Here is a 24,587-nt window from a genome sequence, read left to right on the forward strand (position 1 = left end):
TTTAAATTACAGATTAGGCACAGAGCTTTAACATAAGGGTGATTAACCACTAGAATAAACTACCAATTGAAGTGGTGGATTGTCCATCTCTTGATGTCTTCACATCAAGACTGGATGCCTTTCCAGAATATGCTTTAGCCAAAAACAAGTTATGGGTTGAAATACAAGGGTATCTGGCTGAAACGTTACAGAGGAGGTCAGACTACATGATATAATGGTCCCTTCTGGCCATAAACTCTATGAACTGTGAATCTCTAATCTAATCTTTCTATCTGTCTAGTCATCCACTCACAGTTGCCAACTTTCACAGCGTAAATAAGCACCGCGACTTTCACAATAAGCCAAAAATCAAGTTAATCCCATTTCAAAACAAGGCCAAAACAAGCCAATCCCTAAGAACCCCAACACTCTATGTGACTAGATCCCCCCAGCATGCAGTCTGGGACTGTGGTGGGCTTACTGTGCACCCCTGACTCTCTCCCCCGCCTTGCCCGGAGCCCATCAAAAAAAAGAAGCAACAAGCAACAAGCTACAAGCCAAAAACTAGCCAACAAGCAACTCACAAGCCAATTAAGCCAAAAACAAGCCCAATAGTTTTGTGGTTTTCTCATGGGTTTGGCATGTCTGCATCCAATCACCATGGTATCTAGTCACTGTGGTATCCACTGTGCTACGAGGTTGCAGAGACAAAAACCTGCCTCGAGCATTTACGCAGCCCATAGGGACTCAGGTAAGTTGCAGCCTTTAGGCATATGATTGTCAGTGTTTCTTTTAAACTATTATATACACTTTGAGGTTATAAAACAGCTTAAAACCCCCAACCACCGATGCCCTATCAGTGCCAGCATGAGGAGTACCCACCTCGCAGCTCCCTGATAATGAAAGCATGAACTCCAATAGTCAGTGCAGCATACGATAGTGCACAGCCACCATAGCGGAAGTTCAGGCTCGGGTCTGCATACAGGTGTGAAACCTGGGTTTCCATTGCACTGTGGACACTCAAACGTAGGCTTGGAAACTCGAGTCCACAAGCCTGGGTCCCACAGACCTGGGCTTAGTGTGCCATGTAGACCTACCACTAACGTGCCAGCTTGCCCTCTGCCGAGGCAGCAGCAGACTGAGTCGTGCCCATGCCCTGCCTCTCTCTACCCCTCCCCCTGAGACAAGAACAAAAGAGAGGTTTCAAAATTAATATATATATTTTATTGAATGGTTGCTTTCAGTGGCCTGGAAAGCCACCCGTAGAATTACTTCTTTTATTTCAGCAGTGGTTCAGTAACAGTTATTAGCTTGCAAGAGAAGAAAACCAAACAGAAGAGGATGCTTTAAAATAAATAGGTAATTTTTTTATCTTTAAAATAAACTTTTCAAATAAATACTTTATTTTTTCGTAACTGGTACAAGAGTATTGTCAAAAAACAGTAACAGGATTATGGCCAGGTATTAGACTGTCTAGACCGGCAAAAGAATTTCAACATGACCGTTGTGGGATGTGCTCTCTTTATACACTGTACAGGATGCCTTTTGTACCAAATAAACAGAGAGTTAGATGCTTCAGTCCTTGGTACTGGGCTTTCCTTTGAAGTCAAGAGGGAATGAGTCTTCTAAGGAGTTTATGCTACAGATAGCTGGGGTATAAGGAGGCAGCAGAGTGCGTGAAGGAGCCTTTGAACAAAGGCTGGGTGTTGGGGAGAGACGAGAAGGGAGACTGGAGCAGCAGTGTGGGGGAACTGAATGGGCCGCATCCACAAATAACAATTCTCATCACTATTGATGTTGGGGTTAACACAGCCTAGGTGTTCAGTGTGCATAGGAACTATGCCCTGATGCTAGGCGGGCAACATAGGCTGCATTCACCACAAATCCCTGAGTTTGCTGTTGACAGGCTCTATCCCACTCCCATTGAAGTTGGTGCATGTCTCGCTGCTGACTTCAGTGGCAGCAGGGCCTGGCCCTCTTTCTCCAAACCCAGTTGCATCACATGCAAAACTTGATTCCCTTTTGGTCAGCACTGATTCACAATGCAGACCATTGAATGTAAGGTTTCCTGCAAGGGACTGATTGAAAGAGACTTAGTTCAACTTGGCTCCCATCTATCCAAAGTCTTTCCTGACCACACTCCACACTATAATGAAAGATCTTTGGCCCCTTTCCCTATCATCGTCTTTCTAGACATGTGGCCTTTGGGCATCTTCTGAAGTAGCTTGTAAAGGGTGGAACAAAGAATCCATTTCAGGTGGGCCCAGAAATGCAGGGTGGGTTTGATCACAGGCTATCGGTGACAGAAAGCATTTGCTAATGAGCTCTGCACTAGTGTCTCGCACTAAGAAGGACCCCTAAGCAGATTGGAATAAGGAGGTGGATGCTAAGTAGTATTGCTTTGCCCATCTGGAATGGATGCTGGGTACTGTATTTCAACTGCATGTAAGCACCCAGCAGAAATGGACTGTGGATACTTCATGCAGAAGAAGATCCTGAACTAGATTTGCTTGACCACCTGAAGCATATCCATTCTCCCTTTTCCCAGGTGTGGAGCGGTAGAAGTCAGAACAGTGGATATGCACAGATCCCCCACAGCTCCCCAGACTTCTGCAGGCTCACTCAGACTGGAAATGCAACAGTTGCAAGAGGCAGCTAGAGAGATCAATAACAAAGTGTGTGCTGGGGATTGGGGAACATTATAAACGTGCCATCTGCTTATCCTCGGGCCAGTCTAGCCATGCAAACTCCAGTATGGTTTTATTGCACTAATGCAATTGTTCTGAAATTGCTCTTTTGTGCTTTGGTGCCTTTTGGCCACAAGTGGGGATAGAAAGAGACCAGGCAAGTAGGCTTAGGGCAAAGGGTGGGGAGTGAGTGAATCTGAGACTAGCCATCAGCTAGAAACCCCTTGGAGATACTCTGCTCAAAAGGGCCATGCTTCTGGAATGAGACTAAAGGTGTTTTCAGGTTCTGGGCTTGGTGGGGACAAGGATGTGGTTCTTTGTCTGTTAGCCTGCCCCCCAGGGCCTCAGAGTGCTGTTGCAGCAGGGGGCACTTCACATCACTCTACAGTGCCCCCTTCTGGCCAGTGCAGGAGTCTAGGAGGTGGGCAGCACCTCACCTTCCTGTGCAAAAGAGAGGAGAGCTGCAAGGTGCAAACCTCCGAGTAGTGTTTGGAGCTCATATAAAGAGGGGCACAAGCAAAGCAAGTGGCTATTAAAGGCCTGGCTCTTATGGGGCCCTTTTGTCTCATGCAAGTTCTGCAACACACAGGCCAGCTCTGTCTCCCTTTCTAGCAGTAGAATCAGCTGGGGAGGCAAGAACCCACAGCCAGATTCCTTTCCTTCCTCTGCTCCAAAAGTGGGACCAGACAGGGAGGCAGCTCAGACCCTGCATCTCCCCCTTTCAGCAGCTTGGAGCCCAACAGGGTCCTCTGACATAAGTCCCTTTTCCCACATCTAAGTACACTGTAATGCACTTTGTCTATTCCAATTTCAGCTGGAAAACCTACCTCATCCAGCTTTTATTTTCTGAATGAGATCAGATGCAGAACACCACATGCACTGAGCATAGCTTTCCCTGTATGGAGCTGTCTAACAATCAGACTCTGGGAATAAGCCACAGTAAAATCCCAGGTACACAGAGAGATCTGGGGAATCCCAGTCAAAGCTCTTACTCTCTGTCAGAGGACAACTGTAACTTACATTTGGACACCAAGGTGAATCAAACATAACACTAGATCAACCTGCTGCACACATTTGGAGCCGATCTGATCCCTCCCACTTTGTGGCAGTCCCAGCCAGCACTAGATCCATATCTGATGGTAAACTGCATTTTGACAGAATAGAAGAAAGCTCTACCAAGCTGGAGATCTTGGGAAACTCACAGGGAGACCCAGGTTGAAGATGGACTATTTGTTATTAATTAACCAATTAGCCCATGTTGTTCACCTTCAGACAGATTTTGGTAAATCCTGGCCTGGTGTTTTCTGTCCTTGTCTAATAAATAGACTCTCCTGCTGCCCCTCGCCTGGAAGAGGAAATTGATAGTTTTCAATAGAGATGAGTCCCAACTAAGCCCCTGGATCCAAATAAATCTGAACTTCGAAGGGAGTACAACTCAGATTCTGAACATGGTTCTGAATTTCACAACTGACACCAAGAATGGCCCAACCAACGTCCTGGTACTGAACAGTCTTGGATCTGATGTTTTGTGACTCGGTCCAATCTCTGGTTTCCACTCAAGTGTTCCATATTTTACAGAATGTATTGCTAAAAAATTGACAAATTGCAAAATATTTCTAAAATATTACAAAATAGGCCAGATTTCCTGATCCATAACACCCATGATACGGCACAATGTGCTCTCAGAGTGGGAACTTTCACACTGGCACAGAAGAAAGAACATGTAAACAGAAATCACCATGACCTGCCAGTAATCTTCTGACAATTATTGGAGGTATCTGTGGTCGCATAACAGAAGCATAATGCCCATAGACTCGTACTCCATAGGCATGTTGCCTTCACAGGGACTGGAAGATCAGGCCCTTCCCCTCACCACGCAACTTCTCTAGCACTCTGAGGAGTTCACCATTGTGTTTTCATGACATCATGATTCCTCTCCATGGAAACATTCAAGAAGCCATTATCAAGTCATTCCATGAACAAGTGAGAGGAAAAGATGGACTGTGAAGAAAGAAAGGCATTGACTGAATGGACATGCCCACCCCTTTAAAGGAAAACATGAAAAGCAAAGCTGATCAGGAAGGTGGGGGGGTGGGGGTAGGTTTGTTTTTTCCCCATGAAAAGTTACACTGATTTTTCATCAAATAAACCTTTTCTAAATATTTTGGGTTCTTATTAAAATAATATAAAAACATTTTTCCATGAAAAGGGGCATTTTACACAAAAATTTTAATTTTGTGGAAGAAGTCATTTTCCATTAAAAAAATTCTTATGACAGAAAATGTTTGACTAACTCTGGTAAAAAGTGAATGGTGCTAGCGAAGAAAGAAGTATGGTGCGTCTCGTTATCGAAGTCCCTCCAATATACATGTCTCTGTGTACATTACTCTTTATCTGACAGCAGAAATTGGAATTATAAATCACACTAATTATTGTTGCATATATAAATATATGTTTGCAATACATTATATAATTTATGGAACAGAGATATGGACTGATCATCTATACACACACACGTCTAGTGGAACTCTCACAGGGAAGACCTGGTGTTTTTCACAGATCACTCTGCATAGCATTGCTATGCTTGGAATTGCTCATTCTGAAGCATTAAAACAATTCATGGTGGTGTGTGTGTGTGTGTGTGTGTGTGTGTGTGTGTGTGTGTGTGTGTGTGTGTGTGTGTGTGTGTGTGTGTGTGTGTATCATATGAATGCCACAGCTTATATAAATATGCTTCCCAGCTTCCAATGGGACAAGCAAACTCCCACAACATGGTTCTGGACTTGGCTGAAATGGAGGACCCCCACCAATGGTACAACGCAGCAGGGAGCAAACTTCCACCTAGGAATAGAACTCTTGACTTCTCCTGTCTTCTATACCTACCCTTCCCATTCACCAGGCCACTCAGTACAGAGCGCTGTTAGGAGAGCCTGTAAAATACCCCAGATTACCTATAAACCAAGATCTAGGATTAGCACAACTGAGCTGAGATATTCCTTTGGAGTTAGTAAATGTACCAGGAAGCCAAACCTTGCATATGGCACCAGTCACAGCAATATCATGAATATTATTATAATAGTCCTAGCCATAGTAACATTATACTTATATATACAAAAATATATCAAAGTAATTCCAAAGGAAGAGGAGTCATCGGTGGATAGGTGTGTGTGACGTCTGTGCCCTAAACATTGGAGTGCCTTGGAGGAAGATTTGGGACAGTTGAGGGATTTGTTGCATGTATTTTTCCAGCTCTTGCATGTCCTGTAGCCCTCCCGAACCTTTACTCCAATGGAACAGGAAGGTTATTATGCCTTTTTCTCTTCAGACACACACACACGCCTCTGAGGATGGATGTGATGGTCGGATATAGCACTGAAGGGTCAACCTGGCTTTCATTCCACAGGCCAAGTTTCTGAAGTCGTTGAGGTTGTAACTGAGAGTTTGGCACCATGTTTTTACAGCAGAGATGAGTAAGCCAGAAATTTTGGATTACAATCTGGATCTGAACTTCCTCAAGGACCAGGAACATTCAGATACAGGGATTTGGTTTGGTTTACTATAGGTGTTGACCATGAACCATCACCCATACCCAAACCTCCCCATAGTCTGAAGATTTCCAGACCTGTGGATTTGGTTCAGACCCATCTCTAGTTTGCAGAAGGTGTCACCTGTCTTAGAACACCTGTGTCAATATCAGGTTTGCTTATAGGATGCATACCTATGCAGCCAATCCACTTTTGTGTAGCTTTCTCTATAATATGTGGAGATGAGTGAGGATGCTGAGGCGCTTTGGCTGAGGAGGGAAGGCTGGCTTCATGCATTACCCATCCTGTTCAGCTTTCTAACACACAGATCTCCCTTTCCCCACCAGCCCAAAGCTGGAGCCTCAGCTAAGCACCATTTTCAGGCCCAGGCAAGGACATGATCATTTTTACAGCATCAGCACAAGGAGAGAAGTCGGGGTTCTTAATTTTTTTTAAGGTTCAGCTTTCCTTTTCTTTTATTAAAGTGAATTCAGTGCTGGTGAAAGGTACCAGATTGACAGCCCCAGAGACTGAAGGACTCTGTTGATCTACTGGGCAGGGCAGAAGGGCAAGCCTCCTACACACTGCCCTACTCATATATCTCTCTCTGACATCCAGAGTTAAGAAGGAAGGCCAGGCTCCATGACCCACCCAGTTCTTGGCCTCTACACTGAGCCTGCCAACAGGAGTATCACTTGTGGTAGAGGATTACCACCAATGGACAGGCTGAAACCACCAACTCACCACTAAACACGTGGTGTTACCTGTCAGTCACCACCAACCTGAGCTAGAGTCACAGTGACACTTTACAAATTGTAAGGCTCTGCAAGCAGACCTTTACCACTCCCTCAGGGTATCCAGTCCCCCTGACCCTCAGCCTGGGATTTAACCTGCTTCATTCTCTTAGCCAAATCTACTTTGAAATACCAATTACTACAGTGAATTCCCCTTGCTGAAGACCCACTGATGTACCCAAGTGAGAGTGGGACTCCTTTCTGTCCACATCACCCTTTCACACCCTTTCCATGCCAGCGTGATCCTTAATCTATCCATGTCCTATTTCCACTGACCAGTGAGCTCCTAAAAACTGGATATTTGGGCTCACTTATTTTCCTTTTTACCTTGAAATTATTGAGAGCTTTCTCTCTTGTTCTGCTAAGGGGAGGGGACTAAGGTGTTGCCATTGGTTGGTACATTGCAGTGGCCCATCTCCCTTTGCAGAGACTGGCCTATAGCACAACAGCATAGGAAACTGAGGGAAAGCCTGTGGGAGGTGCCACTTAGGAAAGCTGCAGAGAGAAAATGGGTTCTGTGGTCTGGTCCCCAGAGGCTTCTAGCGCTTGGACATGTCACCCTTTTGAAACCCACCACAGAAAAACAGCTCCTAAGGCATTTTGAGGTCACAGAGTCCTGAGCCAGGTCCCATGTTGAAAGCCCCCTGTTGATCACGAGTGCACTGTCAGCCTCTGATTCCCTCTGTCCTGGTCCTTTGCCAAAATGTGCAAAACCTGTCATGTGGGGCTTGGGCACAGAAGCACAATTCCTTTGTCTCAAGAACATGCTTCACACTCCCTTTGTGGGGCTTGGTGGCTGGCGGATTGTTCATCTGTTTGCTTTGTGCCCAAAGGGGGTGTGCAGCAGAGGGAGGTGAAGGAGAAGAAGAATAGCCAACTCTGCTCCCCAGGAATGTCATACTGGCTTATCCAGAGTCTTAGGGAAAGGTGTGCCACTGGAGGAGGAGATCTTCCTGCAGACTGTGTTGGTGTGGTTCTGGCAGCGGCAGCCAGGACGTTTCAGACTGTCATAGCCCCGCTGGCAAAGTTTGAGGCACCCCAGCGTAGGGAAGTAGCAGCAGAGGCAGGGCATGAGGAGAGAGAGGAAGCTCATAGCAGCCCAGCGGGCACAGCAGGACCCCGAGCTGCAGGAGCAGGGGTCATCGGCACAGGTGTCCTCATCGTCAGTGGAGCAGTGGTAGAAGAGACCCTTGACGCAGCACAGGCAAGTCCCATAGTCGAGGAGACTCTCTGGAGAGCAAAGGCAGCGCTGGTTGCAGACCCAGCAGGAGGGCAAGCTGCGGGTGGCTGTGCAGCGGGCGCACTTACAACGCCCACACTCCTCACAGATGAAGAGGTGTCCAGAGTGCAGAGTGGCCTTCTCCACCACACCTTTCAGCGGTTCCTCGGGCTTCAGGTCACCCGCTCTGGGCTGTGTCCGGATGAGTGAGTGCCCAGAATGTGAGGGCGTGACCCCGCTCAGCAGCCGCTGGTCCGAGGCAGTGGTGCTGTGAGACACAGAGCTGGCAGTGCTGGAATGACTCAGGTGCTGCTGCAAGGCCGACATCTGGTGGTGTTGGCTGTGGCTGCGGTGCAGGTCCTGGAAGGTGGAAGACACCAGGCAGTCCTGAGACCACTCTTGCTTGTGGGCCTGCTGTGAGAGGGATGGGTTGGACCGAGCTTGCTTGAAGGAGACGGCAGGTCTCTCCACATAGTCATTGCTGGCACGGATGGAGCGTATCTGGTCAATGGAGAGGACTTGTTGGAAGTCCTCAGCAGGCAGATCCATTGTCTTGTCACTGTTGAGTTCAGCCACTCTGGATGAGAGCAACAAGGGCTTGCAGCATCAGGGCACATCGGAAAATCCTAGGGAAGTGGAACAGAGCAGGAGAGAGAAAAGACACCTGAATTACAACCGTAACTCCAGCATTGAAACAAACTGGGAAGCAAAGGGTGATGGGAAAGCCATGGACAAACTATCACAGGAGCATAAACACCAGGGAGGGAGAGGAATTATTCCACTGGGCATAACTGGGAGGACTGGAGTGAGTATGAGGACAGGGAGACTTAGTCGGCTATTAAGAAACATTTCTCAATGGTGAGGTCTATTGCTCTATCACCAGTCACTCAAGCAAAGAGTAATATTTTGATCTTTGCTAGCACTTCCCAGCTTCAGATCTCAAAGCACTTTGCAAATACTGAGGAGTTAAGAGTAACAGCCGTGTTAGTCTGTATTCGCAAAAAGAAAAGGAGTACTTGTGGCACCTTAGAGACTAACCAATTTATTTGAGCATGAGCTTTCGTGAGCTACAGCTCACTTCATCGGATGCATACCGTGGAAACTGCAGCAGACTTACGGTATGCATCCGATGAAGTGAGCTGTAGCTCACGAAAGCTCATGCTCAAATAAATTGGTTAGTCTCTAAGGTGCCACAAGTACTCCTTTTCTTTTTACTGAGGAGTTAAGTCCCACACCTCCAATGTAGGGAAGTATTGTCCTTGTTTTAGAGAGGTGGCAACTGAAGCCCAGAGATGTGAAGTGACTTCTCCAAAGCCACACAGAGAGCCTGGGACAGAACTGGGAAGAGAATGATGATCTGTCCTGGTGTTTCCACCCCACCCTTCCCTCGCTTGCACACAATGCTGAACATATACTTTATGGATCAATCCCTGCACTGGACAGGGATGAACAAGATGAGCCAACATCTCAATCTCTGATGTGTTTGATTCAAACTTAGTTTCCCAGTGTTTTTTGTTGGGGTCTCCAGAGCATTTCCATTCATATCCCATGACACGTAAAGATCATGCTTACTTCTTTCATGAGCACTCAGAGAAAAGCTTTTTTTTTCAATAGTGACAAAATGTTCGTGCTAACCAGATTTGCTCTAGGCAATTGGGGTTTGTCAGAGGATATGCTACCTGCATAGAGGCTGCCAGGATTTTGTTTTCAGAAAGCGGTACTTCCTGATTCTCACTGCAGCACTGGAAACTCATTCTGGCTTTGTGCCAGGTGGTCACAGGGATGGGAATGGTCTCTAACCATGCTTTTTAGGGGAGCCTCAAGGTGAGACCAATATTCAGGGGAAGATCCATGGATGGAAGGTATTTGCCATCTGACTCAGATTCAGGGATTAATGCTCTCTCATGATGACAGCATTTCTAGACCTGGGTATGGCCTGTAGGAGGAACAATAACCTAAGGTGACCAGATGTCCCGATTTTATAGGGACAGTGCTGATATAAGACAAAGCCCCAAATATAGGTGCCTATTACCCCCCACTCCCTGTCCCAACTTTTCACCCTTGCTATCTGGTCACCTGACAATAACCTGAGCAAGACACCTGTGACCTTAGAATATGGGCAGTCCTTGGGGGAGGAGGAAGAAAAATGTGATCAGGATTTGCGTGCCTATGGATTCTAGTTACAGCCTCATGGAGCTAGATAGTTCTTATAGTGCTTCTGTGTGCAAATTGGGGTACAGGAAGTGTCCCAACAACACCTAAGGAGGGAAAGTTAATTGTTTCGTGTTGTACACTGAAAACAACCCCAACCTGGGTTGCAAATCATTTTAAGTCATGATCTTTTACTGTACCTATTGGTGGTACCTATCAACAGTATGTATTTTCGACTGACAGCTGGGTTGCTATGCAGTATTTTCTGGCTTTCTTAGGACAATCTGTCCTCATCTTGCAAGTTCTACAGGCAACCATATGCTGCATGGATGTTTTCACAGCCCACAGTTCTGCAGAAGGAAGCTATTTAAATACTGACCCTCTTCACTAGCTTTAGACATATTCAGCAAACCAGTCTGATGATGGCAGAGAAGAAGACTTGCCTGTAGGCCAGGAACTATGGGTAAAATACTACCCAGGCAATATACAAAGTGGAGAGAAGATTGACTTTCATTAGCTAGGCTGACCTTGAAAGAACAGACAAGAGCAAAGGCAACTTACTTTGATTGTTAAAGTGAGATCTGTCCTGTCCCTAGTCTCCATAAGGAAAGAAAAGGCAACCAATCTGATTCCATTGTGTTGTATTGTGTTGCTAAGATCTCCAGTCTGCTTTAAGGGAGGAAGGGGTTAGGATCAACTGCTTAAAGAGACTTCAAAGATGCGCCAGAACTGCCTTTGCATAACAGTGGATTTTCAGCATTTCTTAATAAGAGTTGGACAAGTGGTTTCAGTATTTTTATAATGCCTTCTCTCTAGCCACCATCCCACCAGTGGGGGCTGTTCTGGCTAATGATCCAGACCAGGTAGCACTGACAGTAAATGTGGGGTTTTCTCAAACAGGTGGTCCCTAGTCAGATGGACAGCCAGGAATAAGGCCAGAAGAAATTAATTTAAGAGGGAAGGGTGAAGTGCGGGGAAGGGCAATAAGATCCAGCAAATGCCAGGACGAATACAGATGGCCATGAAATGTACCAGACTAACGAGATGTGCTCACAATCACCACTCTGTAATGGACAGTCTGAATGAGCTTCTCCCCAGAAGTGTACATTATTGACTGAATGGGTTCGAAGGGTACAGAGTCATTAGGTGTAAATGGCAGTCTGAGCTAGTGAGATACAAGGATGTTGAGCCATTGTGATGGCTAATTCAAGGGAGTTTCTGTGTGACTCCCAACCCAGTGGGTGCGCAAAAACATCTGGCCCTAAGGAACCCAAGGTAGTCCTGGATGTCTAGAGAAAGCGGGGTAGGGAAGGCACATGGGCTCATAGGACTTCCATGCTGCACCGCTAATGTGTAGGCTGGACAGCTACAGTCCTTGAGACCTCAGATTATGAATAACTAGTTGAACTGGTAATACAGTATGTAGGACCACACAGAGTGAACTTGGAGAATGAATTTGGAGAGCACAAGAGCCTGGAGGAAAGGCTGAATGAGAGGGGATTGAATTTAGGAAGGAAGAATCCCAGGTATTGCTACAGGCTGGGGACCAACTGGCTAAGCGATAGCTCTGAAGAAAAGGACCCGGGGATTACAGTGAATGAGAAGCTGCATATGAGTCATCAGTGTGCCCTTGTTGCAAAGAAAGCTAATGGCATATTGGGCTGCATTAGTAGGAGCACTGCCAGCAGATTGAGGGTAGTGATTATTCCCCTCTATTCGGCACTGGTGAGGCCACACCTGGAGTATTGCATCCAGTTTTGGGGCCCCCACTACAGAAAGGATGTGGACAAATTGGAGAGTCCAGCCGAGGGCAACAAAAATGATTGGGGGGCTGGGGCACATGACTTATGTGGAGAGGCTGAGGAAACTGGGCTTATTTAGTCTGCAGAAGAGAAGAGTGAGGGGGGATTTGATAGCAGCCTTCAACTACCTGAAGGGGGATTCCAAAGAGGGTGGAGGTAGGCTTTTCTCAGTGGTGGCAGATGACAGAACAAGGAGCAGTGGTCTCAAGGCACAGTGTGGGAGGTCTAAGTTGGATATTAAGAAAAAACATTTCACAAGGAGGGTGGTGAAGCACTGGAATAGGTTACCTAGGGAGGTGGTGGAATCTCCTTCCTTAGAGGTTTTTAAAGCCCAGCTTGACAGAGCCCTGGCTGGAATGATTTCGCTGAGGTTGGTCCTGCTTTGAGCAGAGGGTTGAGCTAGATGACCTCCTGAGGTCTTTTCCAACCCTAATCTTCTATGACCTTCTGTGATTCTATGACTTTGTCCAGGGCATGTGAGCAGTACTGATGCTAACTCCACGGCTGTGCCTCAGTATAGGGCCTGGCCCAGTGGATCACACTCAGGATCTAGAGAGGCACCAGAGGGTAGGATCTGGATCCCATAGGACACTAGATTTCATGCAGGTAGCATGAACTAGCTGGAGAGAAACAGGACCCAGAAAGCACAGGGTTTGGAACCAAGACCCAACAGGTAGGATATGAGGGCTGAGAGGACAGTAGAACCCAGCAGTTTTGAGGGTAGTACGACTGGGTGCTAGAACACAGAACTTGAAAGTTACTATAACCCAAAGAAAAGGACATGGAAACTGGAGAGCACTGGGACCAGCAGGACTAAGCCCTGGTCTACACTTTAGGTCGAATTTAGCAGTATTAAATCGATGTAAACCTGCACCCGTCCACACGATGAAGCCCTTTAGTTCGACTTAAAGGGGTCTTAAAATCGATTTCCGTACTCCACCCCTGACAAGTGGATTAGCACTTAAATCGGCCTTGCTGGGTCAAATTTGGGGTACCGTGGACACAATTCGACGGTATTGGCCTCCGGGAGCTATCCCAGAGTGCTCCATTGTGACCGCTCTGGACAGCACTCTCAACTCAGATGCATGATTGTTTGCCGTTGCTCTGACGCAGGGAGGGGTGACTGAGGACACGGCTTACAGGGTTGGCTTCAGGGAGCTAAAATCAACAAAGGGGGTGGCTTTACATCAAGGAATATTTCAGGCAGGACTTCACGGAGGGTTCCAATAAGAAATGGTGCACCTAAGTTATTGTCCTTATTGGAACAAGGAGGTTAGTCTGGCCTCTGATTGATACATGGCTAGATTTACCTCGCTGCACCTTCTCTGTGAGTGACTGCAGTGTGACCTAGAGGAATGAGTCCCCTAGACAGGGGTGGGGGGGAAGCAAATGAGTACAAAACAAGTCTGGTCTATTTCTTGTTTTGATCCACTCCATCTATCTTTTACATCTTTGGCTGGCAGCAGACGGTGCAGAAGGACTGCATGCTATCCACATCTCATGGCTGCTTGGCAGAAGATGGTGCAATATGACTGCTATCCATCCTCATCTCTTGCCTGCCCGGCAGAAGATAGTACAGTACGACTGCTAGCAATCCGTATCGCCTGCCTGCTCACCATAAGACGGTTCAATAGGACTGACTGCAGGACTAAAGAGAATGACCTGGTCAAGTCACTCCAAATTTAGTCCCTGCGCCCATGTCTGCCCAGCCGCTCCTGGCTGACATGGCCAGGAGCACCTCGGACACGACGAGGACGGCTACCAGTCGTACTGCACCGTCTGCTGCCAGAAGGCAATGGGTTGCTGCTACTGTGTAGCAATGCAGTACCACATCTGCCAGCACCCAGGAGACATAGGGTGACAGTTACCTGAGTGGGCTCCATGCTTGCCGTGGTATGGCATCTGCACAGGTAACTCAGGAAAAAAGGTGCAAAACGATTGTCTGCCCTTGCTTTCACGGAGGGAGGGAGGGAACGGGGGCCTGTCGATATGTATCCAGAACCACCCACGACAATGTTTTAGCCCCATCAGGCATTGGGATCTCAACCCAGAATTCCAATGGGCAGCGGAGACTGTGGGAACTGTGGGATAGCTACCCACAGTGCAATGCTCCGGAAGTCGACTCTAGCTTCGGTACTGTGGAAGCACTCCGCCGAGTTAATGCACTTAATGCACTTAGAGCATTTTCTGTGGGGACACACACACTCGAATATATAAAACCGATTTCTAAAAAAACAACTTCTATAAATGCGACCTTATTCCATAGTGTAGACATACCCTAAGATAAAGGACTCGAAAGGCAATGGGACCTGCAAGGCTTGGACACTGGGGCCCGATGGCTAGGTTCTGGGACCCGATGGGCACTAGAATCTTGTGAACAGGAAGTTGTACTCAGATGATAGGATTCAGGAACCGGCGAGATAGAGGATCCAGCAGGTTTCAGGACCTGCTGGGCATGGGGATCTGGCAGATAGGATTCAGGATACTCAGACACATCAGAGAGGATTCCAGATTGCTGGGCAGGAGCCTCAGCAGAGAAGATTTCCGACCCAATATGGGCTAGGACCCACTGACTACAGTACACTTCAAGACCTGCTTGGTCACTGGGACTCAGTGGAGTTGACTCTGGACCTGTTAGAATCTAGCATTCAGTAGCTATAATGCCAAACCTGGTGGGTACCAGGGCCAAGAGGATGTGATTCAAGGCTTAGTGGAGGCTGGGCTCAGAAGATATGATTCTGGACAGGATGGGCACTAGGACCCAGCAAGGCTCCCGATGTCCAACAGGATAAAAACGGATTGAATGACAATAAATTGTTTGCCATTCCGGATGTGATGAATCCAATCCAGCCAGCAGGATGGACCGAAATAGATATTGCAGGCAAAGGTAAAGGAAAAAAGTCAGGGATGAATAGGCAGGGAACTGGCAACTGCTGAGAGAAAAAACTACTACAGCCTGTTTCAGATCAAGAGAACAGCCCATTCAGCAGGGAGTAGCAGCAGCAACAGGAGCTAGGAGACTGACCAGGGGTGGGGTGGGTTCAAGATTCACACAGGAGCATTTCTGTCTATTGATGTATCTACCTAGACATATCCATGCCACCACAGATCAGTGTGTCGAGAGATTCACAGGCCAGATCCTCTGCTAGGGTGAATCGGCAGAGCTCAGCTGAATTCATTGGAGCTGCACTGATTCACACCAGTTGAGGAGGTGGCCCCAATACTGTGTATTTAGATGCCACTGGGGCTTGCTTTCCTCTGGATCCAAGGGTATTGGAACAATTTGTATAGTGGGGGTGCTGAGAGCCATTGAACCCTATATATGATGGAAACCACATCAGGCCTCCTAATTCCAGCACCAATCTGGTCCTATAAGACTATCCGTGATAGTGTTACTGGGCCGTGTCCTGCAAAGGGCTGGGGACGTGTGACTCCCAGCAGGTTCAGAGGCAGCTGCAGGAGTTCAGCCCAGCTGGGGATTTGGCCCATGGTTGAAGTTGCAAACCCACTGCCATAACAATTTCCTCATAGCTGTGGGGAGGGGTCATTGTCAGCTGAACTTTTATAGTCTGGGTCTCAACCCAAAGGTGAATTATACTGGAAAAAGTGAGCAAAATCCATGCACTTATTTCTGAGCTCTAGATATAAAGCTATCTTTGTCTGTGTGTCTATCTATCCCCATACACACCCCTTTATCTCTCTGTATGTCTGACTATCCCTGTACATATTCTTTTGTCTGTCTATCCCCATACTCATTCTTTTATGTGTGTGTGTGCATATATATCTAGCTCTGTCTGTCTGTCCATCCCCATATACGATAGATAGATAGACAGATCTATCTATCAATCTATCTTTCTCTCTCTCTGGAGTTTGTATAGAATCATTCACCAGAGCGTCTAAGCTTTTGAGAGCATGAAAAAAATCACACTTTTTCTTCTCCAACCCCCTTTTGGACTCCAGAACACCTGGGTCTCCTCTGGTACACACACCGTGCAACTCCAGCTGAGGTGATACCCATTGCCTGCCTTCTAATTCAGCCTTTCCCTGGCAGAGGAAGAGGGGAGGCAGAACGGGGGGCACTGCCATGATTTTGAAGGACAGCACTCCCACTCCCACCTTCTTGTCCAGGAGGCCTACAGCCCACTGAAGCCTGCCTGCTGCTGTCACATTCGCCTTAGAGCTGATTTTTTCTGTACCAAAGGAGCCTGGTATCTCCTCGGGGCCTTGACATACCCACTTTCCCCAAACCTGGTGCCCAGTGCAGTTCCCATGGCAGCCTGGAAGTTTCACTGTTGACTTAAGCAAGTCTAGTCCTATTTCCACATATACCCATAATAACCCCATTAAAAACCTGAGTGCGCACAGTCATTCATGCCTCTGTTCTGAGTCTGCTTTCCCTCCTGCCTACAGTACTGTGTGTATTTCATATCATTAGCCCCTTAGCGGAGAACCCAGACCAACCACCTGGCTAACAGGCAGGGGCCAGCTGCTATTCTGCCGCGCAGGTACTCTAATGAGACACTTCCAACCAGGAGACCCTTTGCCTCAGGTTTCCCTCCCCCAGCCCCGACGCCGCTATCTCCCAGGCTGATGATCGCTGCCTGACAAGCCCCGGAAGCAGGGCAGTTTTATGGCCCCGGGCTACCCCAAACCCTGTAAAGTCTGTGCGATAATGGGCCATAGGGGGAGATTGTAAAGGCAAATGATTCACAGGCGCTTTCAGCCGCAGGAAACATGCCGAGCAGCCAAGAACGAGTTTCACAGGGCCGGGCGGGCGGGGAGATCGCCTCTACCCCGGATTGTGAGCCAGGCGGTGCCGGGCTCCTTTCTCTCCTTCACCATCCCATGCCTCCTGCAAAGGCTCCCTCCCTGTGTTCCTGGGGAGGGACCGCGGGCCTTCCCCGGGGCCGGTGCTATGCGGTTCAGCTCCCGCACCCACCCCCAAAGCGGGCACCCTGGTGGGAGTGCACCTTCTCCAGCCAGCGCCTCCGCCCAGCCTCACTCCCAGAGCGGGGCTTGCTTGGGAACCGGGCGAGGTTCTAGGACCTGTCGGGCACTGGGTTACCTGCTCCCGGGGTCTCGGACACAGCGGCCAGGCTAACACACGCCTCAAGCCGTAGTGCCCGGGAGCTGCTGCGCTGGGTGTGCGAGGCGAGCCGGGAGCTCGCAGCCCGCGAGTCGCCACAGCCCCTGCAGGGCGGCGCTAGCGGTGCCACGCCGCGCCCCGGCACCCACTGGCTCCGCAGGCTTTGCGCGGCTCAGCTCTCCCGTGCGCGCCCCTGAGCCAGCGGCGCATCCCCGCAGGGCGGCGAGGAGCCGGAAAGGCAGCGCCCCGAGATCGCTCGCGAGCTTTGGGGTTCTGTGCCCCCCAGCTCGGTGCACGACAGCCTGCTCCGCTCAGGGAGACAGCCGGGGGTCTCCGCGGGCATCCGGTGTGGCAATGGGCAAGGCGCGCTTACCTTGAGGCCAGTGCAGGTCCATGCTGCTAACGGCACCTTCCTAGCTGGGGCCAGAGCCCCGCACACTCCTGGGCCGCTTCTCCCTGGAGAAAGTCTGAATGAAAACTCCTGCTCGGTCCTCCTCAGAGCCAGGGCAAGACCCACTCCTGCCGCCTCTCCCTGGGCTGACCCGAGCTCGCGGTCTATGTATGCGCGGTTAAGGGCTAGCGAGATCCCGCTCTACAGCGAGCAGCCTGGACGCCCAGGTTCCCAGCCCAAACCCGGCCCGTCCTCCCTCTGCAGCCTGCTGGGCGGTGCGCGGAGCCAGCGTGAGCTGGGCAAGGCGAGGTGCTGCGGGGGCTAGTCAGGTAGGTGCTGGGGGTGTGTGTATGGGGGGTGGCTCTGGGCGGGGGGGGTAGGGTTGCTGGCTGGCGATTTGTGAATGCAGCTCTCCGCCGCGCTCGTCTTGTGAATGGGTGAGAGGGGAGGGGTTTGCTGCTCCTTGGTACAAGCTCGGTCGCTCCGACCCCCCGTTCGCTCCCTCTGTCGTTCGCTTTCCCGGAGCTGGAGCTCTTAATGCCTTGGCTAAGTGGCGTCATCCAGCTGAAATTGAATCGGCCCATTAGAACTCCCCATAGGGCTCGGTGTATCCGCTCCCTGGATAATGACTGAAACAGAATTAAAAAAGAGAGAGAGGAAAAAACCTAACCGTATTAAGGAGGCTCCATTTCAATATTTCCGTCTGGAGAGAGCTGCCTCTCCCCTACACCCCCTTCCCCAAAACTGCCCCTGGCAGCGGTTCTGGCCCCGGCTCACCCCCCAACCCCTCATTTAATCCCTGAGTGGCTGAGCTCTGCTGGCTACCCTGATGGTCTGACCACCCTCTTTTCTCCATTTTCCCCCTTCAGCTCTTCTCTATCTCCATCTAGCCTGCCAGAAATGGGGAGTCTGATCACCTAGAACTCAGAGACTCTGAGCTCAGAAGGGACCATCCTGATCATCTATTCTGACCTCCTGCATATCTCAGGCCATAGAACCTCACCCACCCACTCCTGAAATCGACCTAGAACCTCTGGCTCCCTTACTGCCGTCCTCATATTATGGTTTAAAGACTTCACATTACAAAGACTCCACTGTTTACACTACTTTAAACCTGCTGGTGACCTGGACCCCAGGCTGCAAAGGAAGGCAAAAAAAACCCCCAGGGTCTCTGCCAATTTAACCAAGGAAAAAATTCCTTCCTGACCCCAAATATGGTGATCAGTTAGACCCTGAGCATGTGGGCAAGACCCACTAGCCAGACACCTAGGAAAGAATTCTCTGCAGTAACTCAGAGCCCTCCCCATCTACTGTCCTGTCTCCAACCGTTGGGGATTTTTACTACTAGCAGTGGCTGTTGGGCCACATGCCATTGTAGGCAGTCCCATCACACCATCCCCTCCATAAACTTACAAAGTTCCGTCTTGAAGCCAGTTAGGTTTTTTGCCCCCACTGCTCCCCTTGGGATTCTGTTCCAGAACTTCACTCCTCTGATGGTTAGAAACCTTCATCTAATTTCAAGTCTAAACTTGTTGATGGCTAATTTATAGCCATTTGTTCTTGTGTCCACATTGGCTCTTAACTTAGATAAATTCTCTCCCACCCAGGTGTTTATCCCTCTGGTGTATTTATAGAAAGCAATGACATCTCCCCTCAGCCTTCATTTGGTTAGGCTAAACAAGCCAAGCTCTTAGAGTCTCCTCTCATAAAGTAGGTTCTCCATTCCTCCGATCATCCTGTAGCCCTTCTCTGCACCTCTTCCAGTCTGAATTCATCTTTCTTAAAAATTCATCCATTGCTCATGCCTCTGAACAGCTCAGAGGTGTCAACCCTTGCCAGACTCTAGACCTGGCCACTTAGGGCCAGGTTTTCAAACACTGGCCTCTGGTTTTGTTCCTCCACACGTGAGCACTCTTTGCACCCTCAGCGATCTACAGTTCAGGGCCTGATTTCCAGCTCACTGGCAGCAGTGACTTCAGTGGAATGGATCCTGATTCAGAGCCATGGAAGTGGGAAGAGAATCAAGTGCTTGGATGCCAGCATAGGTTGGTCTGGAAAGGATGGCCTTGAGGTTAAGGCAGTGGCTTCACACTCAGAAGAGCTGGGTTCTAGAGCCTTGTGACTTGCCTCCAACCTGATGGGATCCTACTACAATGTTCAGTTGGATAAACAGTGGGACCCTCTTGGGCTCAGGTTGGGTCAGGTCAGCTCTTCTCCACGCGCCTGTGGGGGCAGCTGTACACTCCGGCAGCTGGCACCTCGCTGTGCTGCACTCCAGAGTGGGTGTGCCAGCTGAGGAGTCATTGCACAGCATATCCACCACAGCAGGGGCCTGGCAGGAGGAGGAGAGAGAAGCCCAGGGGCAGGAAATGGTGATGCTGACTCAGGGTTGGGAGATCGGGTGGGGCGGGGGAGAGGGGAGCTGGGCTGGAAAACCCTGCCTGGTTTGAGCCTAAAAATTAGGCCTGAGCAGATCTCTACCGGGTGCTAGTCCAGCTCTGCCACTGACCTGCTGTGTGACCTTAAGTAAATCACTTAATCCCTCTCTGTTCCAGTTCCCTGTCTGTCAAATGGGGATAATAATCTCTCCTTTCTTCCACCCATGTCTATTTAGCCTGTAGGCTCTTCAGGGTTCATGTTGTGTGCACGTTCAGTGCCTAACAAAACGAGGACCTGCTCATGGAGGGCTGCTTCTGTAATACAAATAAGTACTAAATTAAACCTGAAAGCATGCAGCCGCAACCACAGATGCTCATCTAAGGCCAGCCTGGAAATGAGTTCCTTCTGCTCAGATGTGGGATTATCTGCTCCCCGCATTAGGTCTCATCCTGATCCCTACTAGTTAGAGGTTTGTTTAAACCCTGAAGTATGAGGTTTAATATTCCTTCCACTACTTGCTAGCCTTAACTATTATAACTGGATATTCTTGTTATCTTTAGAAATGTCCAATCCCTTTTTTAATCTTGCTGAGTTCCTGGCCTCAACAACTTCCTGTGGCAGTGAGTTCCACAGTCTAATTGTGCATTATGGGAAAAAGGATTTCCTTTATTCAGTTTTGAATTTGCCACCTTTTAATTTCCTTAAATGTCTCCTTCTTGTGTTATGAGAAAGGGCATTTATTTCCCCTCTGTCTACCTTCTTCAGGCCATTCATGTTTTATATCCTTTATCATTTTCCCCATCATGCCAATTTATACCATCTGAGGATCTGGCCCCTAATATATATGTATATATTTATTTATGTGTTTCCCTGTGTTAATAACCCCTGAGATTAGCAACACTGTATCAACCCTGAAATCTCAGTTACTTTTCTTCACTTATCAGAGGGGTAGCCATGTTAGTCTGGATCTGTAAACACGGCAGGGAGTCCTGTGGCACCTTATAGACTAACAGATGTATTGGAGCATAAGCTTTCGTGGGTGAATATGTCCACAAAAGTTTATGCGCCAATACGTCTGTTAGTCTGTAAGATGCCACAGGACTCTTTGCCTCTTTTCCTTCACCTGTTGCCAATGGGACAATGAAACTAGACCAGTCAGTTTCACTTTCAGTTTCTCATGAGTTTCACTTTCTGGTTCTTATCTACTTCCTGTGTTTGGATTTCCAATGCTTCAAGGGGTGAATTAATTCCCCCTCCCCACAAAAATATTTTCATTGCTTTTTTTTTTAAATTCACGAAAATGTTAAAGAAAACAAAATAGATACATTTGGAGCATAAACTATTTAGTTATGAGTTTCCGTTTTAACATAATGAAGCCAAGGCAGAGTTTAGCATTATTTTCTAGACATGTTGTCCATCCACCTCCAAGTCTAACCATCTTTGATTCTGCCTTTGCAGACAGTCTAATAATTAACCACCATGAATCAGCCTGGAAGCACTGAAGAGTAGCAGGCAGTGCAGTGGGGAGGGAGAATATCCTACGCTGAAGCAGAAGATGTCTGGTCTCTGCTGATGCTACAATCCAAGCTGGGAGGGTTGGTTTTCAGTGAAATGGTAGGGAGGGTTTAGGAAAACCCATGTCTCTTCTGACTGGCCAGCCCAAGTTAGGGGGGTGCTGCTGCCCCCTCACTTCTAAGGGCTAGTCTACGCTGGCAAGGTTAAAATGCCGTGGCAGCGTTTTAACATGGCTTGTGTAGTCGCGGCAGAGCACTGGGAGAGAGGACTCCCAGTACTCTAAAAAAACCCACCTCCACGAGGAGTGTAGCTACCAGCGCTGGGAACGCGGCTCCCAGTACTGGTGCACTGTCTACAGTGGCACTTCACAGCGCTGAAACTTGCAGCACTCAGGGGGGTGTTTTCTCACATCCCTGAGCAAGAAAGTTGCAGTGCTGTAAAGTGCCAGTGTAGACAAGCCCTAAGGTTCTGTGATTTTAAAGCCAGAAGGGACCATGATGGTCATCTAGTCTGTCCTCCTGTGTTATGTAAAAGTCATTTAAAACAATATGAGGCTAGAAGCTACAACAAGGTGCTGGGATTTTGTGAGAAGATCACAAATTCAACCGGGGGCAGGGGGGCTGAGGGGAACACAGCAGACTCCTCCTGTCCCAATTAACAAAATCACAGAGGAGGATTAGTCAGGCAAGCCCAGGATTCCAGGCACAAGTTAAACAGAAACCATGATAGGAGGAAGGAGATGCAACCACTCATTAAAATCAAATAATTCATTTGGCATATGACACTTACTAGCCAACAGAAAATATGGAGGTACTTTCCACTGTTTTCTCCCTTTGAGCCCAGCACAGCTTCCTAAGAAAGAAACAACTGTGCATCCTTTCGAGCCCATACCTCATTCCTGGCTGTTCCAAACTGCATTCATTCTGGTAGAGTTGATGCAGTTATGCCAGTCTGAGAGCAGACTCTGGCCCTCTGTTAGAGCCAAGTTCTGAGTTCCTTACTCACTTTGCAGCACGCAATGAGATTTAGTCATTGACTGCAATGGGAGTTTGCTGTGAATAAGGAGCTGGGCTGAATAAAACCTTAGCAAAGATCTCAGGATGGTTTGAGATTGAAACAGACTGACAGAGCTTGTCTGGAACTGCCTAAACTGTTGGCATCCATAGATTCTGCTGGGAAAGAGTTAAGTGGGTTCTGCTGACCCACTGAGGCAGGTGGTTCAATTTGCTACTTGGATACAAGGGAGGTGGGAGGGGCTCTCTGGGAAAAGAGGATCCAGTGTGTGGGCTGAGAGAGAGGAGCCATAGCTGCACTCAATCCTGGGGAGCAGGTTTGAGCTGAAATTTCTCTTATTGTTGCTTTGTTGATAAAGCCAGCCCCGGAGGGGGGTTGTTATTCTACACAGCGTGTGGGCTACGGTTGTAAGGCAGGTGGGGAAAGGCCCTGCTCACAGAGATTTTAACAGATTTCTACATCTGCCACCGCATTTCAATTCCTCTGTACTAATACACAAACACACAAGCAGCAGCTGAGTGTATAATGATGATGATATGTAGGTAGCTGTAGTTGCTGTGCTTTCCTCGTGCCTTGTTGTGGGTATCTGACAGCTTGCTCAAGGCTTTGCAAGAACATGAAGAATCAAACACAAAATGTCCCTCTGCTCACCTGCCTGTTTGTCCAGTTACATTTTCTGGAGGGTTCTGTTTGTGATATTGTTGGTGGTATGACACTTTGCATTTATGTAGCTCCTCCTCTGAGGATCTCATGGCACATTACAGACATGAACAAGTTTAGCCTCACAGTGCCAGCACACAGTAAGTTAACATTAGCATCCCCATCTTATGGATGGGGTAGCTGAGACACGGAGAGAGGACATGACCTGCACAAGGTCACACAGCGAGTCTGTAAAGACCCTGATAAGGAACCCAGAGCTTCGCACTCTGAGTCACCTACTTCGACCACCCAAGACTCAAACATGCTTTCTGCCTGAATAACCTGCTGGTACTGGCTCTCACTGATTCTCCCTAACTGTAGTAAGGTGGTCACAAGAGGGTTAAATGGGTTACCCAGAGTATTACGGGATGGAGCCAGGCTCCACCCCTCCCTTACCTACTGTTTAATCAGACGGTGTTTTCTCCCCCACACCTACACTGTTGTGATGCAGTTAAATAAAGCAGCAACTTCCCAGGCTGCAGTCCTGTGAATAGACTTATTTCTGTTCCACTGAGTGGTCCCTTTACAAAACTAACTGTGCACTAATGCAATGGACTGTGGCAACCAAGGGATTAGGGCTCCCTGAGGCATATAGTATGTTGCCAAAATGGATGGTGCCCATAAGGGGTTCTTCTGTAGAAATGTGTCACTGCTGGGAGATTTCTGAACCACATCTTCCAGCCCACGTTTCCAGGTTGGGCACACCATAGGGCAGCAGTTCTTCCACAATGTTTGCAGCAGCCAGCTCTACCCATTAGTCATCTGTGATGAACTCATTGCACCACAATGTCATGACCTTCTCTTGGTGCCCTCTTTTTATTTTGCCCATGTAGTGCTGGGAAAGGGTCCCAGACCGGCTGCCCCTGCAGACAGAAGGCCTCTGGTTATCCACAGGGCAGGTAGACTGCAACAAGGCAAACTTCCCCTTCATTGTCCTGCCCATATGCCCAACCCTGATCCGGTGAGACCACCTCTACCATGGAGAAGAGAACAGCATTTCCATATCCCACTCAGCTCTTGGCCTCTCCACTCAGACTTTCAATGTTGGCGCCAAATAACATCACTTGTGATGCTTTTCTAATGGGGAAGATTGTTTCCACTAGGAAATGGACCACAACTGTACTTGATAAGAAGTCAAGGGTGGAGGGAGAGGGACAGAAGATGCAAGTAAAAGGAAGACGATGTGTTCTGTGCAGAGGACATGGCAAGATTTTCCAACAGGTGCTTTAACCTTAGATAACAGGTTGTTTCTTAGGTGGATGGGATCTAGCAGGCCTGAAGGTTTCACAGCATAGGCCACTGGGACTGCATCTGGAGAGCATTTTCTAGCAGCAGTCTCCAGTGCCC

The 24,587-nt window shown here is 48.4% G+C and overlaps 1 protein-coding gene across 1 annotated transcript; it reads right to left on the bottom strand.

Moving 5' to 3' along the window:
- Positions 1–4,963: 4,963 nt before the first annotated feature.
- SPRY3 (sprouty RTK signaling antagonist 3) lies at positions 4,964–17,958 on the bottom strand. Its single transcript, XM_084639232.1, has 2 exons — positions 17,616–17,958; positions 4,964–8,829 (listed from the first exon to the last, which is right to left on the bottom strand). Exon 2 carries the CDS (start codon positions 8,750–8,752, stop codon positions 7,880–7,882), a length of 873 nt encoding a protein of 290 aa, XP_084495358.1. The 5' UTR covers positions 8,753–8,829; positions 17,616–17,958; the 3' UTR covers positions 4,964–7,879.
- Positions 17,959–24,587: the final 6,629 nt, after the last annotated feature.

This window comes from Lepidochelys olivacea (assembly GCF_965140295.1).
Source record: "Lepidochelys olivacea isolate rLepOli2 genome assembly, chromosome: 9".
Lineage (NCBI taxonomy): Eukaryota > Metazoa > Chordata > Testudines > Cheloniidae > Lepidochelys > Lepidochelys olivacea.

Coding starts and splice junctions, on each gene's coding strand:
- SPRY3 (XM_084639232.1), bottom strand. CDS start 8,752: ATGGATCTGCCTGCTGAGGACTTCCAACAAGTCCTCTCCATTGACCAG.